General features: G+C 41.2%; 1 protein-coding gene across 1 annotated transcript; it reads left to right on the forward strand.

Annotated features, from left to right (window-relative positions):
• The first annotated feature begins 1,636 nt into the window (after positions 1-1,636).
• PROK1 (prokineticin 1) lies at positions 1,637-7,201 on the forward strand. The gene is made up of 3 exons (XM_081010203.1): positions 1,637-1,937; positions 6,021-6,146; positions 6,706-7,201. Exons 1-3 carry the CDS (start codon positions 1,866-1,868, stop codon positions 6,823-6,825), a joined length of 318 nt encoding a protein of 105 aa, XP_080866329.1. The 5' UTR covers positions 1,637-1,865; the 3' UTR covers positions 6,826-7,201.
• The last annotated feature ends 5,264 nt before the right edge of the window (positions 7,202-12,465 follow it).

A 12,465-nucleotide genomic window follows, 5' to 3' on the forward strand; every position in this document is an offset into this window, starting at 1 on the left:
CCCTTTTAGAATGGAGATTGAAAGAGGTGGGTTAGTGGAACCTATCCTGCTCTCTAAGTCCCAGAACTCTAACAGAACTCCAAGGGATCAAAACACGGGCCAGAGTGGCCATGTGTCCCTACTTTAGAAACAACATCTCTCTCTTTGAAGGGCTCTGTCCAACTGCATGAGAAAGAGGCATCAGATGGGAGAGCTTCAGGGGCCTTGAAGTTGCCCATCAGACGTCAGCACCTGGACAGCAAACAGACATCAAAAGCCCCCTGGTCCCAGTCTTTCCCACTATGGTGAGATGCAGTGCATTTTCAGTTAGATTCTAGTGTTTGTTTCTGAATTTGAATCTCTATGTATAAATTAACATGTGCTCAGAACTCATGTGCCCCATTTTGTCTTCATTGGCTGTTCATAACTAATGTTGAAGTTCAACTGCCAATGCAGCAGAAATGGGGGAAGAGTGCCATCATCTTGCCCTTCACATTAGGCAGCAAAATGTCTTAGCCTAGCCCTGCTTTGTTGTACCTCTGTATGCAGAAGGCCTCAGATATAGCTCTGGACATCTCCAGTTAAATGAATTGGGTAGACAGTGATGTAAAATCCCTCCGTTTGAGATCCAAGGAAGCCATTTCTGGAGTAGACATCTATGGGCTAGAACCTGGTATAAGGTAGATTTCTGTGCTTCTAACCATGTGCTGGTCTCAGTAGAGGAGGCATAGGCAAACTCGGCCCTCCAGATATTTTGGGACTACAACTCCCATCATCCCTAGCTAACAGGACCAGTGGTCAGGGATGATGGGAATTGTGGTCTCAAAACATCTGGAGGGCCAAGTTTGCCTATGCCTGCAGTAGAAAATTTGTCTTTTACTGGTTGGTTCTCGAAGCTACAAACATGAATCTGATCAAACTGCGGAAGGCAGTGGAAGACAGGAGTGCCTGGCGTGCTCTAGTCCATGGGGTCACGAAGAGTCGGACATTACTAAACGACTAAACAACAACAACAACTGGTTGGATAGGACTAGAAGGCTGAGATTCTCTTTCCAGGTACAGAGTTCTCAAGCTTTAGCTATGGTGGTGTAACCCACTGCTTATGCCAACTCAGCTACTCTGCATCAATTAGTGTGATCTAACCACTGTTGCCTCTGAGGAGACCATGTACTTCTAGTTTATATTCTACCCACTCCTTTCCAAAGGCCTAAAGGTGCACATACAGACATAACACTGGTGATCCACTGTAATGTAATGGATAGGGTGTCAGAGTAGGAACTGGGAAACCAGTGTTCAAATCCCTACTCAGTCAGTTCAGTGGGTGACCTTGGGCCAGTCACTGTCTCTCAGCCTAACCTACCTCACAGGCTTGTTGTGATGGCAAATGTTTGCCACCTTAAACTTCTTGGAGGACCCTTTGAGATATAATGGTAACGATAATAAGTGATAATAAATTGGTAAATTCATAGAAAGGGATAATGAAAGCCACAGGACTTCAACGTCTTGTAAATCCACCAACATTACATTAAAAATAAAGCAATCTTAAAAATGACGTGCGATTAAATTCCACATGCAATAAATCTTTCAAAGCCCCCAGACTGCTGTCATCATCGTCCTCCTCCTGTTTTGCTATGTTATGGATACGAGCCTTGTCTGTGGTATCGGGGATCATCATAGCAAGTCTCACATCAGTAAAAGAGATTGAAAGGGGCTGAGAAGATGTTAAATAGAGAGGCAGGAGAGAGGGGTGTGATCAGCTCTCGTTGAGAACCTAACAAGGCAGGAGGGAGAAGAGGGACTCGCAACACCACAGTGCAGCCGTGACATGAAAGAGAGGCTGTGAAGAGGAGGCAAAAGACAAGGATCTCCTTATTCTTTCAAGCACCATGAAAATAACTATCCAAATCATGTGCATCTTTCTGTTGATAACCTTGTATGAATGTGCAGTAATCACAGGGGTAAGTTGTTCTTTTCTTTCTACTTCGCTCGTCTACTTCTAATTGTGGCAGAAGGTCTGGCTGGGATGTATGGGAACTTGTGCCCCATTTGCTAGGAAGATGGGAGCATGATTTTGGCAAGTGTGGGGCAGAAGCAAACTAGAAGCCTGTTCTCCAGAGAAAAGGTCTTCTTGGCAGAAGCCCCAAATCCGCATTTTAAAAACTAGAATTGCTATCATTTAAGGTCACGGCAATACTTACAGTAGCAATTAGAAAGCTGTGTTACCTTCTATTGTCAGCTGATATAAATGGCGATGCTTAATTCAGATTTGGGCTCCACTACTTAGGTCTAACCACTGCATTGGTAAAGTTGATGGGGCAAGCCTGACTGAAAGAAGTGAACTGTGATTTACATGTTAATATGTTTAGAGCCAGGGTGGAAGAAATGAAGGGATGGCTTTCATTTTTTAATATGACAGTAAAATTGTTACCTTACCCTTTATTAAGGACATACATTCATTTAATGCAACTTCAGGATTGAAAAGGGGGGAGAAAACAAATCTCACCCTGCAAAATGACAACAAAAGAAATCAAACATCAAAAGAAATGGACAAGAGTTACACAATATATTTTAATTATTTAAGGCTTGCTGTATTTTCAGCTTCACAAAGCTCCAGGTCCTGGAATCATGGAACTGGGTGCAAATATTGAAGTTTTTTTTGGGGGGGTTGAAAAATATTTGTGATCACAGAGGAGGGTGGGGAATTAAAATGTGACCCTAACCCATTTATGTAATGGTTCAAGAGTTTAGTGTGCAAGCTAAATGAATGTCAAATTATTTTTCCATCTTAATTTTTAAAAACAACAATGCTGAATTTGACTAGCAACACTGAATAGTAAGAATTGCTTTTTTTGTCTGCGATGCAGAATAGTTCTCTAAATGTTCACTATAAACACAACCTTAATTATTGAAATGCTTTTCTTCCTTGATAGTGAGTAGAATCACACTAAATCAATTCAGAGCAATCCTATCAAAATTAATGGACCTAAGTTATGTCCATTACTTTCAGTAGGTCTACTTGAAGTAGAACTAACATTGGATACATAGTTTTTGCTGCTCGGTATTACTGATTCTGTCAAATTTGTTTATTTCCAATAAAGAATTTCCTACACAAAATGATAAGAAAACTCCCCCCCCCCCAATGCTGCTGTTTCACAACTTAAAGTAGCTTTAAAATGCCTATTATTACCAGAGCTGGTGCAAAATTTATATTTAAAGTATATTTTAACACCTAATTAATACCTCCATGTGTTAATTAAGGCCTTTATAGAAGATTGCAGCAGTTTATTCTGTGTTTAGAAAAATGGCAAAGGTAGCCCCAGAGATGTTTCATAAGTCTCAGTATTGCATGGTACACTACTCATGTGAGAAGAGCACTTGCGTGAGCAGCTATTTCCACACAGCAGCTGATTTCTACATCAGCTCTAAGGTGAAATTCTGTTTGTGGTTGGAGAAGGGCTGTGGGTCAATGGTAGATTGTCTGCTTTGCATGCAGAGGATTGCAGGTTCAATCCACAGCATCTCCAGGTACGGCTTGGGAGAAATCTCTGCCTGCAATCCCAGAGAGCAGATGCCAGCCAGTGTTGAGAATACTAAGCTAGATAGAGCAATGGTCTGGTGCAATATAAGGCAGCTTCCTATGAAGCTGCTGGGAAATCTCTTTAGATCTGAAGGGTGCTGAAGTGTTTAGAAAGCCGCTGTTATATATATAAAAAGATGGCATAGAGGTGGCAGAAAAGCCAGCTGATAAAACAGCAACAAAGCATTAATAAGGTGGCTTTCTAAGGCTCAAGGCAGCTTGTGCTAAAATTGATGTAAAAGCACAGCATGGAAACTAGGCAGGGTAACCACTCAAGCATTTCAATGCATATATAAGTGAAAAGGGCGTGTAAAAGCGCCATATTATGGCAAATTGCTTTGCAAAAATGTGTAACTATCAGTGGGATTTGCCTAAGGAGTCCCATCAGCTGATGCAAGGACTTCCACTTCTTCAATGGACAAAAATATTACGCGGTTTGTAGTAGCCTATTCTTTTGAGAAAAAAACAGTATTCTTCTGTGAAAAATAAAGTTGCTTCCAAAGATACGGAGCACTTACTTAGATGTGGCATGGAATTTTTTGTGATATAAATGCTTTTAAATAACTTCATAAATACTATTCTATATAGGTCTAAAACAAGCAGAATTCAGATTAATTCAAAGTCAAGTGTCAAGTACAACTGTTTCGTCAACACTCCATCACAGTCATCTTCCCCAGCCCCCCCATCTCAAACAAGGATGAAACTGTCAAACATCATATTCTAATAACTGGGTTGTGGTAGTTTCATTATTGATGGGTTACTTCCTGTTCCTTAAATAATTCTGATGGCTTCAATGTGATGTCTCATGAATAAGCTTGGCAGAACTTGATTTTTATTTGTGTGGCATTTCCTTGAATAAGACTGATACTTATTTTCCTCATCTTTACTTAATTTAAACTATTTGAATTTTAACAGATGCAGCAAATTGCATTATTACGTATTTGTCCTGACTTTTATCTATTTAAATTGTCACAGCTGTGTGAGTGAGTCAGATGGTTTTTGAATGACAGTGGAAGTAGATGTTTTAAAAAGATCAACCCACTTTAGGGCTACATGTATAAACCAATAACCATTTTTAAAAAAATATATGCAAGGTTATAGCTAGAAGGGATCTTATGACATATTATCCAATGGAGTGCTCAATGGCAAGATCCATTATGTCCACCCCACCTTTCAGAGGGTGGAATCCAATGTAGTACTGAGTCTCTCCTTCACTCCTTCCCCACATGCCCCCTAGAGCTTTTCTAGACGTTTCCCCAACCTTCTGGGGAAGTGTAGGGCAGACACTGGGGGGCGGGGGGCGGGAAGGGAGTTCCCATTACACAAGCGGAAACCATTGTGCCAATGGGATACCAAATACAGTCCAGTGTAACCAATTCATCAGATTTTCAAGCTCCAAAAGAAAAAGAAAAACAAATGAGGAGTAGTCAGGTGGGATTGCAGAGTGGAAATAAACAGATTTAGTAAGAGCTGCACCAAAGGCAAATTAGAGATGAGCTTGCAGTATCTCCAAATCTGGGAGAGTTGTGTACCTGATGGGATACCTGCCAAAGTCTTCAAAGTGTGAGGAATTGAACTTACACAACAACTTCACAAGCTCATTGAAAAAATCTGGGGAGAGAGATCCCAGCAGACTTTAGGGATGCCAAAATTATCAATCTCTTTCAAAAAGGTGATAGAACGGATTGCAGAAACCATCGAGGCATCTCTTTACTAGCTGCGGTTGGCAAAATTCTTAGCAAACCGTCTCATAACACTATCTAAGGCTACTCTTCCTGAATCCCAAAATGGTTTTAGAGCTTCTAGGGGGACAATGGATATGATTTTCACCACTCAATTACTTCAAGAAAAATGCAGAGAGCAAAACCAACCCCTGTATATGGCATTTATTGGCCTGACTAAGGCCTTTGACACTGTAAATCACAATGCCCTGTGGACTGTCCTTCTGAAAATCAGCTGCCCAGATAAATTTGTGAGCATCCTTCAGCTCCTCCATGTTAATATGACAGCAACAATCCTAGCCACTTTCTGGATGTTCCCACAATGCCACAGGGAGATGCTACATGCTGGGGAAAATAGAAACAATGGGCAGCTCACAGGCACCCACCACAGATTGCTGCAATGCTGTTGCCTTCAGGAGAGGAGCTACTGGAGAAGGCACACTGGGAGGCACTTTATCAGAAAGTCCCTTACCCTTGGTGCCAACCTTGTCTAAATGTTACTACTGCTTACACAAACCTGTGCCCCTATAATCACCACCAACATGGCCACTCTTCCTACTCTGCAATGTCTCCGAGACATAATGGTTTTCTTTCTATCCTAAAAAGCTCTTCACCAGAGATGGGCACCACACCTTTAAATTTCCTAGATACAATTGCACCTTCAGACAAGTCAGTTTGCTGCCAGGAATAGTAGTTTCCTCCATGTTGCTAATTCATACTACTGTGGTGCATCTTTCTTCTAGGCCTGTGAAAGGGACCTCCAGTGTGGAGTTGGGACATGCTGCGCCATCAGCTTGTGGCTCCGGGGGCTCCGGATGTGCACGCCATTAGGACAAGAGGGAGATGAATGCCACCCCATCAGTCATAAGGTATTTGCAAGTGGCCATGGCCCACAAACCAACATCCTTTGATTTTAATGTTCTTAATGACAGCTGGTGCACTTTTTTTTTTTAAAACAGAGTTGGTCAGATGGAGGGGAGCACATTTGGACAGGGTGCTGCCATGCCTGAAGGGGTGTGGAATGTCTCTGAGCAGTGGTTGGCTTGTCTGTCTGCTTGTCTTCAGGCATGGAGGCAAGGACAGAGTGGAGACAGAATAGGGACAGAAGGAGAGGGACATGATACATCTGATGTGGATGCTTTCTGTCTGATCTTTGTACATGTCTGCTGGCTAGTATTAGAGTCCAACTTGTAGTATTTGTAGATGTCTATTTGTACTCATATTTGCAGTTTAGTCCAGTGAACAGCTTTTGGGATGCAATAGTTAATTGCTTCCACCCCTTGAACCAGATCTGGCTGTGGACCTGGGAGTTCTCCAAAAACACAAAGTAGATTCCACAAGTCTGCCCAGCTCTGTTCTAAAGCATTTACCTTGGGTTTCACTGATAGCATATTATTAACATTCTTCATTTTTTGTTTTCTCTGAAAGGTCCCTTTCTTTGGAAAACGGCAACATCATACCTGTCCATGTTTGCCAAACTTCATATGCTCCAAATTCATTGATGGTCGATACCGATGTTCAATAGACTTCAAGAGCATGGACTTTTAATGGAAAGGAAAGCTGCATAGTCCTTCCTAATCTGCAGTGCATATTAAACACATCCTTATGTCTTTGACATCCTATGAGAACAATTCAGTGTCCATTCACACAAGCATTGTCTATTGACATTAATGGAGTCAGTGATTTATCAACACACATTAATTGTTTTCACAAATGAATCAGGGGAGATTTTAGAATATAATTGATTAATTGAAATAAGTTTGGGGAATGGCTGTTTGCACTCCATCCTAAAAAGGCTGTTGATCAGTTGGGTTTGTCCAGAGCAGACTCTCCAACCCTACACATGTTTCAAACTACATCCCCCATCAGCCTCAGCCACTGGTTTTTAAAGGTTTTCACATGCCACTCTGAGTATGTGTGTGTGTGTGTGTGAAAAAATCAAATCAGGATTGCAATATGGGAGGTTCAAACCTTTCCCCCTATAGAGTTCCCCCAATAAAATCCCCTCTGCAACTGCCAGCTGCCCTGTAGGACAAAACCTGTAGGTACGTTCCCCTAGTACTGTGGTCTTGGTTATTTGGTTATATTTCTTTCTCCTCCTCATCCATGACTGCTATTAAATCTTTAAAGTTCAAAGTCCCATCTAGTTTAGCCCTGCCCCAATTTTCATTATTAAGGCCTGAATAAGTATTATAAGTTTTTCTGCTATTGGGTGAGCTCTGCAGTTGACATGCACCCCTCTACTGACACACACACACACACACACACACACACACACGGAGAGAGGGAGAGAGAGAGAGAGAGAGAGAGAGAGAGAGAGAGAGAGAGAGTGCTGTATTCTTCCAGTACCAGTTTCCAGGCTTCCATATGCTCTGGACATATGCTTTTTATCTTGACTCAATTTGACAATGTGTACATACATCGAAAAATGGGCTGAACGTGAATTCCTAGCAGGCTCACTGCTGAAGATGTGTATATCCGAATCGCAGCCTCAAGAACATTGCTTTGACTGTGGATTGAAGCCCAGAATTACGGGGCCTGAATATGCCATATAATACGGAATGTTTCTCTGTAATGTGTACATTTGTTTTTTTAACCATCAAGTGTGCTGTATTGTACTTTGAATTATTTTCCTGCAGTCATTCATAATATTATATATGTATGGAACTTCTGTCTTGTTGTGAAATTGTGGTGTTTTGGGAACTCTTTGGCTGGAGCCAGAAGTTCAAAGCCTTTTCATAGATGCTTGAAAAAGAGGCCACTTCTCATGACATGGACAATTCTCCTACTTTTGCCACTGATAAATAGGTTTTACTGTTTTTGTACAGCTTCAGATACCTGTTTCACCAATAGGACAAAAAGGAAATTGTGCGAATGCACTATGGGAAGAAGACCCTGCAGGATCAGGCCAATGGCCCATCTAGTCCAACATCCTGTTCTCTCAATAGCCAACCAGATGCTTGTGGGAAGCCTGCAAGCAGGAACTGAGCACTCTTCCCACCTGCAATTCTGAGCAACAGGTATTTAGAGGCATGGGGTGTCTGTCAGTGGCAGTAGAATATGACCATCATGGCTAGTAGCAATTGGTAGCCTTGTCCTCGATGAATTTGTCTACTCCTGTGCTGGTTGGCCCTGCTATCACCCCTGTCTGCAATATGGATAAAACAGGGACTGAGATTGAATTAGTCTCTTACACAGAAGTCTAAGGAGCAGGTAAATGGCCCATGTGCCTATGTTTGTGGCCTATAGATATCCCTGTTGTCTATCCCTCTGGCAAGCCTGGGTTCACGTTTCACCCTGTCCTTGGGCAAGTCTCCATTTTTCACTTGACTCCCCATCTGTAAAATGTGAATAATAGTGGTGTTCCTCACATTATCATTTTGAATGTGACAACTTTGCACATTTAAAATATCATGCAATAAACCCCCCCTCCATGTGCCAGACAATGAGAGGTTTGTGCAAGAGGCGATGGCCTGCTAAATGAATTCATACTTGCCACGTACAACATCCTAAAAAGGTTGCTTTGTGGAAAAGGTGACCTACAGCACCAGAGCTCTTTATTTATTCACTAAGATAAAGTTGGTAACTAATGTGTTTTGACTCATTTAAGTACTTCAGTGTCAAATTCAAATGCCCTGTTGCATCATGACAACTCACGCACAAATCTAATAAGGGAAATATGCAATAAAATTGAATTGAGGAAATAGAACAAGAGAATAGGGAGCCCTGTTGGATCAGGCCAAATGTTTGTCTAGTGCAAATGCCTATCTTGTACCAAGTTGAAGACTAAAAGTGCAAGAAGAGGGAGGATAATCCCATTGCATGGACAGAAAACCTTGTACTGATGGGACAAAGGATATGGATATCACCCATAGTTTTTGTTCTGCCGTTCTGTGAGGGCACTGGCAATGAAAAGTAAGTATTCACCAAACATCAGATTGCAATCCCTAAAAGCTGCTGAGATTTAAACAATCTGTCCAGCTGTGGGGCACAGCTGTGCAGGACGAAATACCCTTCTGGTGTTAAGAACGTCAGAGCAGCCCTGCTGAATCAGACCAAAGACCTATTTTTAGTACAGCATCCTGTTTTTCACAATGACAAACCAGATGCCTATGTGAATCACAAACAGTAGCGTGATCCCGTTACTGATATTCATCAGAGTAATTATGTCAACCATAAGCATGTGATAGAATTTTTTAGGAGGCTGTATCACAGAGATGAGCATCATAACTCTGATAACTGCAGGTAATGTGTAGTCATCAAGACTAGTAGCCACTGATAGCCAATCACTTTATCCTCCAAGAAGTCATCTAAACTGGTGGCCCTGAGCACATCTTGTGATAGCAAATTTCATAAACTCTGCACTTTTTTTATCCAGAAATTAAGACAGATTAGAATCACTGTGTTCATTCACACAACATTTAAAAAAGAAGACTCAATCATACAATATTTGTCCCAAAATGCAGTTACAAAATGGCAAGGAAAACTGGCAGAGTTGCGCAGAGGTCACATGCAATATCTAACACTAGTCACTGGAACTCCTGTAACCACATTCCACACTGCAATGAATGCGCTAACAAGAGAAGGGACCTCATTTTCCTATCAACATTGAAGTCTTGCATGCTCTGAAGATGTGATATTGCACCAGAAGATCAAATTGAATGGAATATTTGAGAAATGAGAAGCAGTACCACATATTTTGCATTAAAACGGGCCATTCATACCAATAATGTTTCTGGAGTGCAAACAGGTGCTAGTGGAGAACTTCCATCTGACTGGTATACAGAATTAGTTGGAGCCACGTCATGGCATGAAAAATGTCAGTAAGAAACACCCTGTATGAGGTGAATGTTGTTGGAGGACAGATGAATAGGTGGAAATGCTTTTTTTATGTCACTCTCAAACAACAGGAATGTTCAGATATTGGAGGAGCAATGGAGGAATAAAGGTTGGGAGGAGACAGGTCTATATATTTGCATACACTTGAATGAATTAATACAAATATTATTTATTTGCGTAGCAGAAGACATTACAAAAAGCAAAATACATAAACCAGAATCACATACCTTATACAGTTAAAATAATTATTAAAATCAGGCAATCTGTCAGGTAAGAGTTTGCTCTCTTGAAGAATGTAGCTTATCTCTACAATTTTTTCTCCTTAAAATTGCTGCTCTAAAGGCAAAACAAGCCACTTTCTCAGAGGTGCAGAGTGACTTTTGTCCTTTCAGAATTTTTAGTTTTTCTTGCACTGCCAATTGACTTAAAATTTTCAAGAGTCTTCTTAACCCTTGTTGTGTTTGAGAAAATTGAATAGCACACACTTGAAAGACATTTACCCATCAGGTTTGGACTTTAACACCTTGGAAGTAGAGCAGAATTCAGGATGTCGTGCAGAAGTTCATCACAAGACATTCAGATTAGGTGCAAATCCATGAGAAAGAATTGGTTCAGATATACCCTAACACACATCTAGGGACACAGGTAGCACTGTGGTCTAAACCACTGATTCTCTTGGGCTTGCTGATCGGAAGGTCGGCAGTTTGAATCCCCATGACAGGGTGAGCTCCCGTTGCTCTGTCCCAGCTTCTACCAACCTACCAGCGCAAGTAGATAAATAGGTACTACTGCAGCGGGAAGGTAAACAGTGTTCTGTCACACCAGAAGCGGTTTAGTCATGCTGGCCACATGATCCGGAAAGCTGTCTTCAAACAAACACTGGCTCCCTCAGCCTGAAAAGTGAGATGACTGCTGCCACCCCATAGTCGCCTTTGATTGGACTTAAGCGTTCAGGGGTCCTTCACCTTTTGCCTAACATGCACCTGCAAAGGTATTGAGAAGCTTATCTCATTCCATTTTGAGCAGCTTATCAAATTTCCATTACAATGCTTAGTCCAAAAGCAGTGTTAAATACGTACATACGTTATTAATAAGACATCAAAGTGATTGTGCTCAAATATATGTGTTGAGGACCTCAGATAAGAGTGGTAAATTTGCTCTTTGGACCTACAATGTCTGTAGATATACCCATCAAGGGCATGAGAACATTCGCTGATATAATGTAGGTGGACTAATAGCTTGGATCTGTATAAGGTAGCTTTCTCTGTTCCTAAATGGCTGGCTGCCTCTACCCCTTCCATTTTGCCCCTGTAAATTTGCTGCTGTCACATGAGAAGTTGGAAGGTACAAATTTCACTGTGTGGAGGAAATTGCACCTTTTTCCTGTTTTGTTTTCACTGCTGTTATTTTTCCACAACATCTTCCGATGAACCCAGTAACCCATCACCCTTAAGGAAATGACAACTCCCAAAATAAGATTGATTCATTTCTTTTTGTGCAATTTCAGGTCCTTCCTGGCATCCATCCCCCCCCCATTTTTTCCTCTTCTTTTGAAATATATGATGATTTGTGCTCATGTGCTGTTGAGGTGGTCACATGTGGTCCTGATTTTAATTATGTCTGCACGTGAAAAAAGTTCTGGAGTGCCACAGTGCTTCATTTGCAAGCAATGCATATTCTGAAATCATTTACACACAAATAGATAAATAGAATAAAACCACCACTAATGCACTGTTGTTGTGCCAATAATTTGTTGTGGAATACACCTGCAAGAAATGATGGCACCACATTTTCTTGTGCTTTTTGTCCCAGAGTCAGTTCTACTAAATCCTTTCATTTTTCTATCTTTTCATAGCAAAAGCTATTTTTACTGACCATACAGATCCCCGGAATCTCCAGATAAAACCTTTCTCATGGTTAATCTAGCAGCTAAGTAAAAAGAAATGCAATCAACAGAACTTTCATAAAACCTACCTGAACCAAAACTATAGTTTCCCCTGAAAATATAAAACATTGATCAAATTCATGTAAACTGGCACAGGCCTGCATTTATTTATCGCTAGTAGATTATAGGGGAATCCTAGTGAAAAATCAGAACAGGAATTTCGAGCCTGGGTGTAGGAGGAAATTTGGCACCTGGAGGCTTGATGAAGACTGGAATCAAGGTTTGGGGGGGAGAAGAATATTTCTAGGCATTCCTTGTCCTTGGCAGTACTTAACAACATTGGAAAGCAGCCTGTGGCTGCTCACTGAGATAATGTATTTGTCATGTATTTCTGTTACACCCCTGTTGTAAACATATTTATTTGAAGTAAATCGTCTTGATTTAAATTGAAGTTATTCCCAAGG

The sequence above is a fragment of the Podarcis pityusensis genome, assembly GCF_964106645.2.
Source record: "Podarcis pityusensis genome assembly, chromosome: 6".
Lineage (NCBI taxonomy): Eukaryota > Metazoa > Chordata > Lepidosauria > Squamata > Lacertidae > Podarcis > Podarcis pityusensis.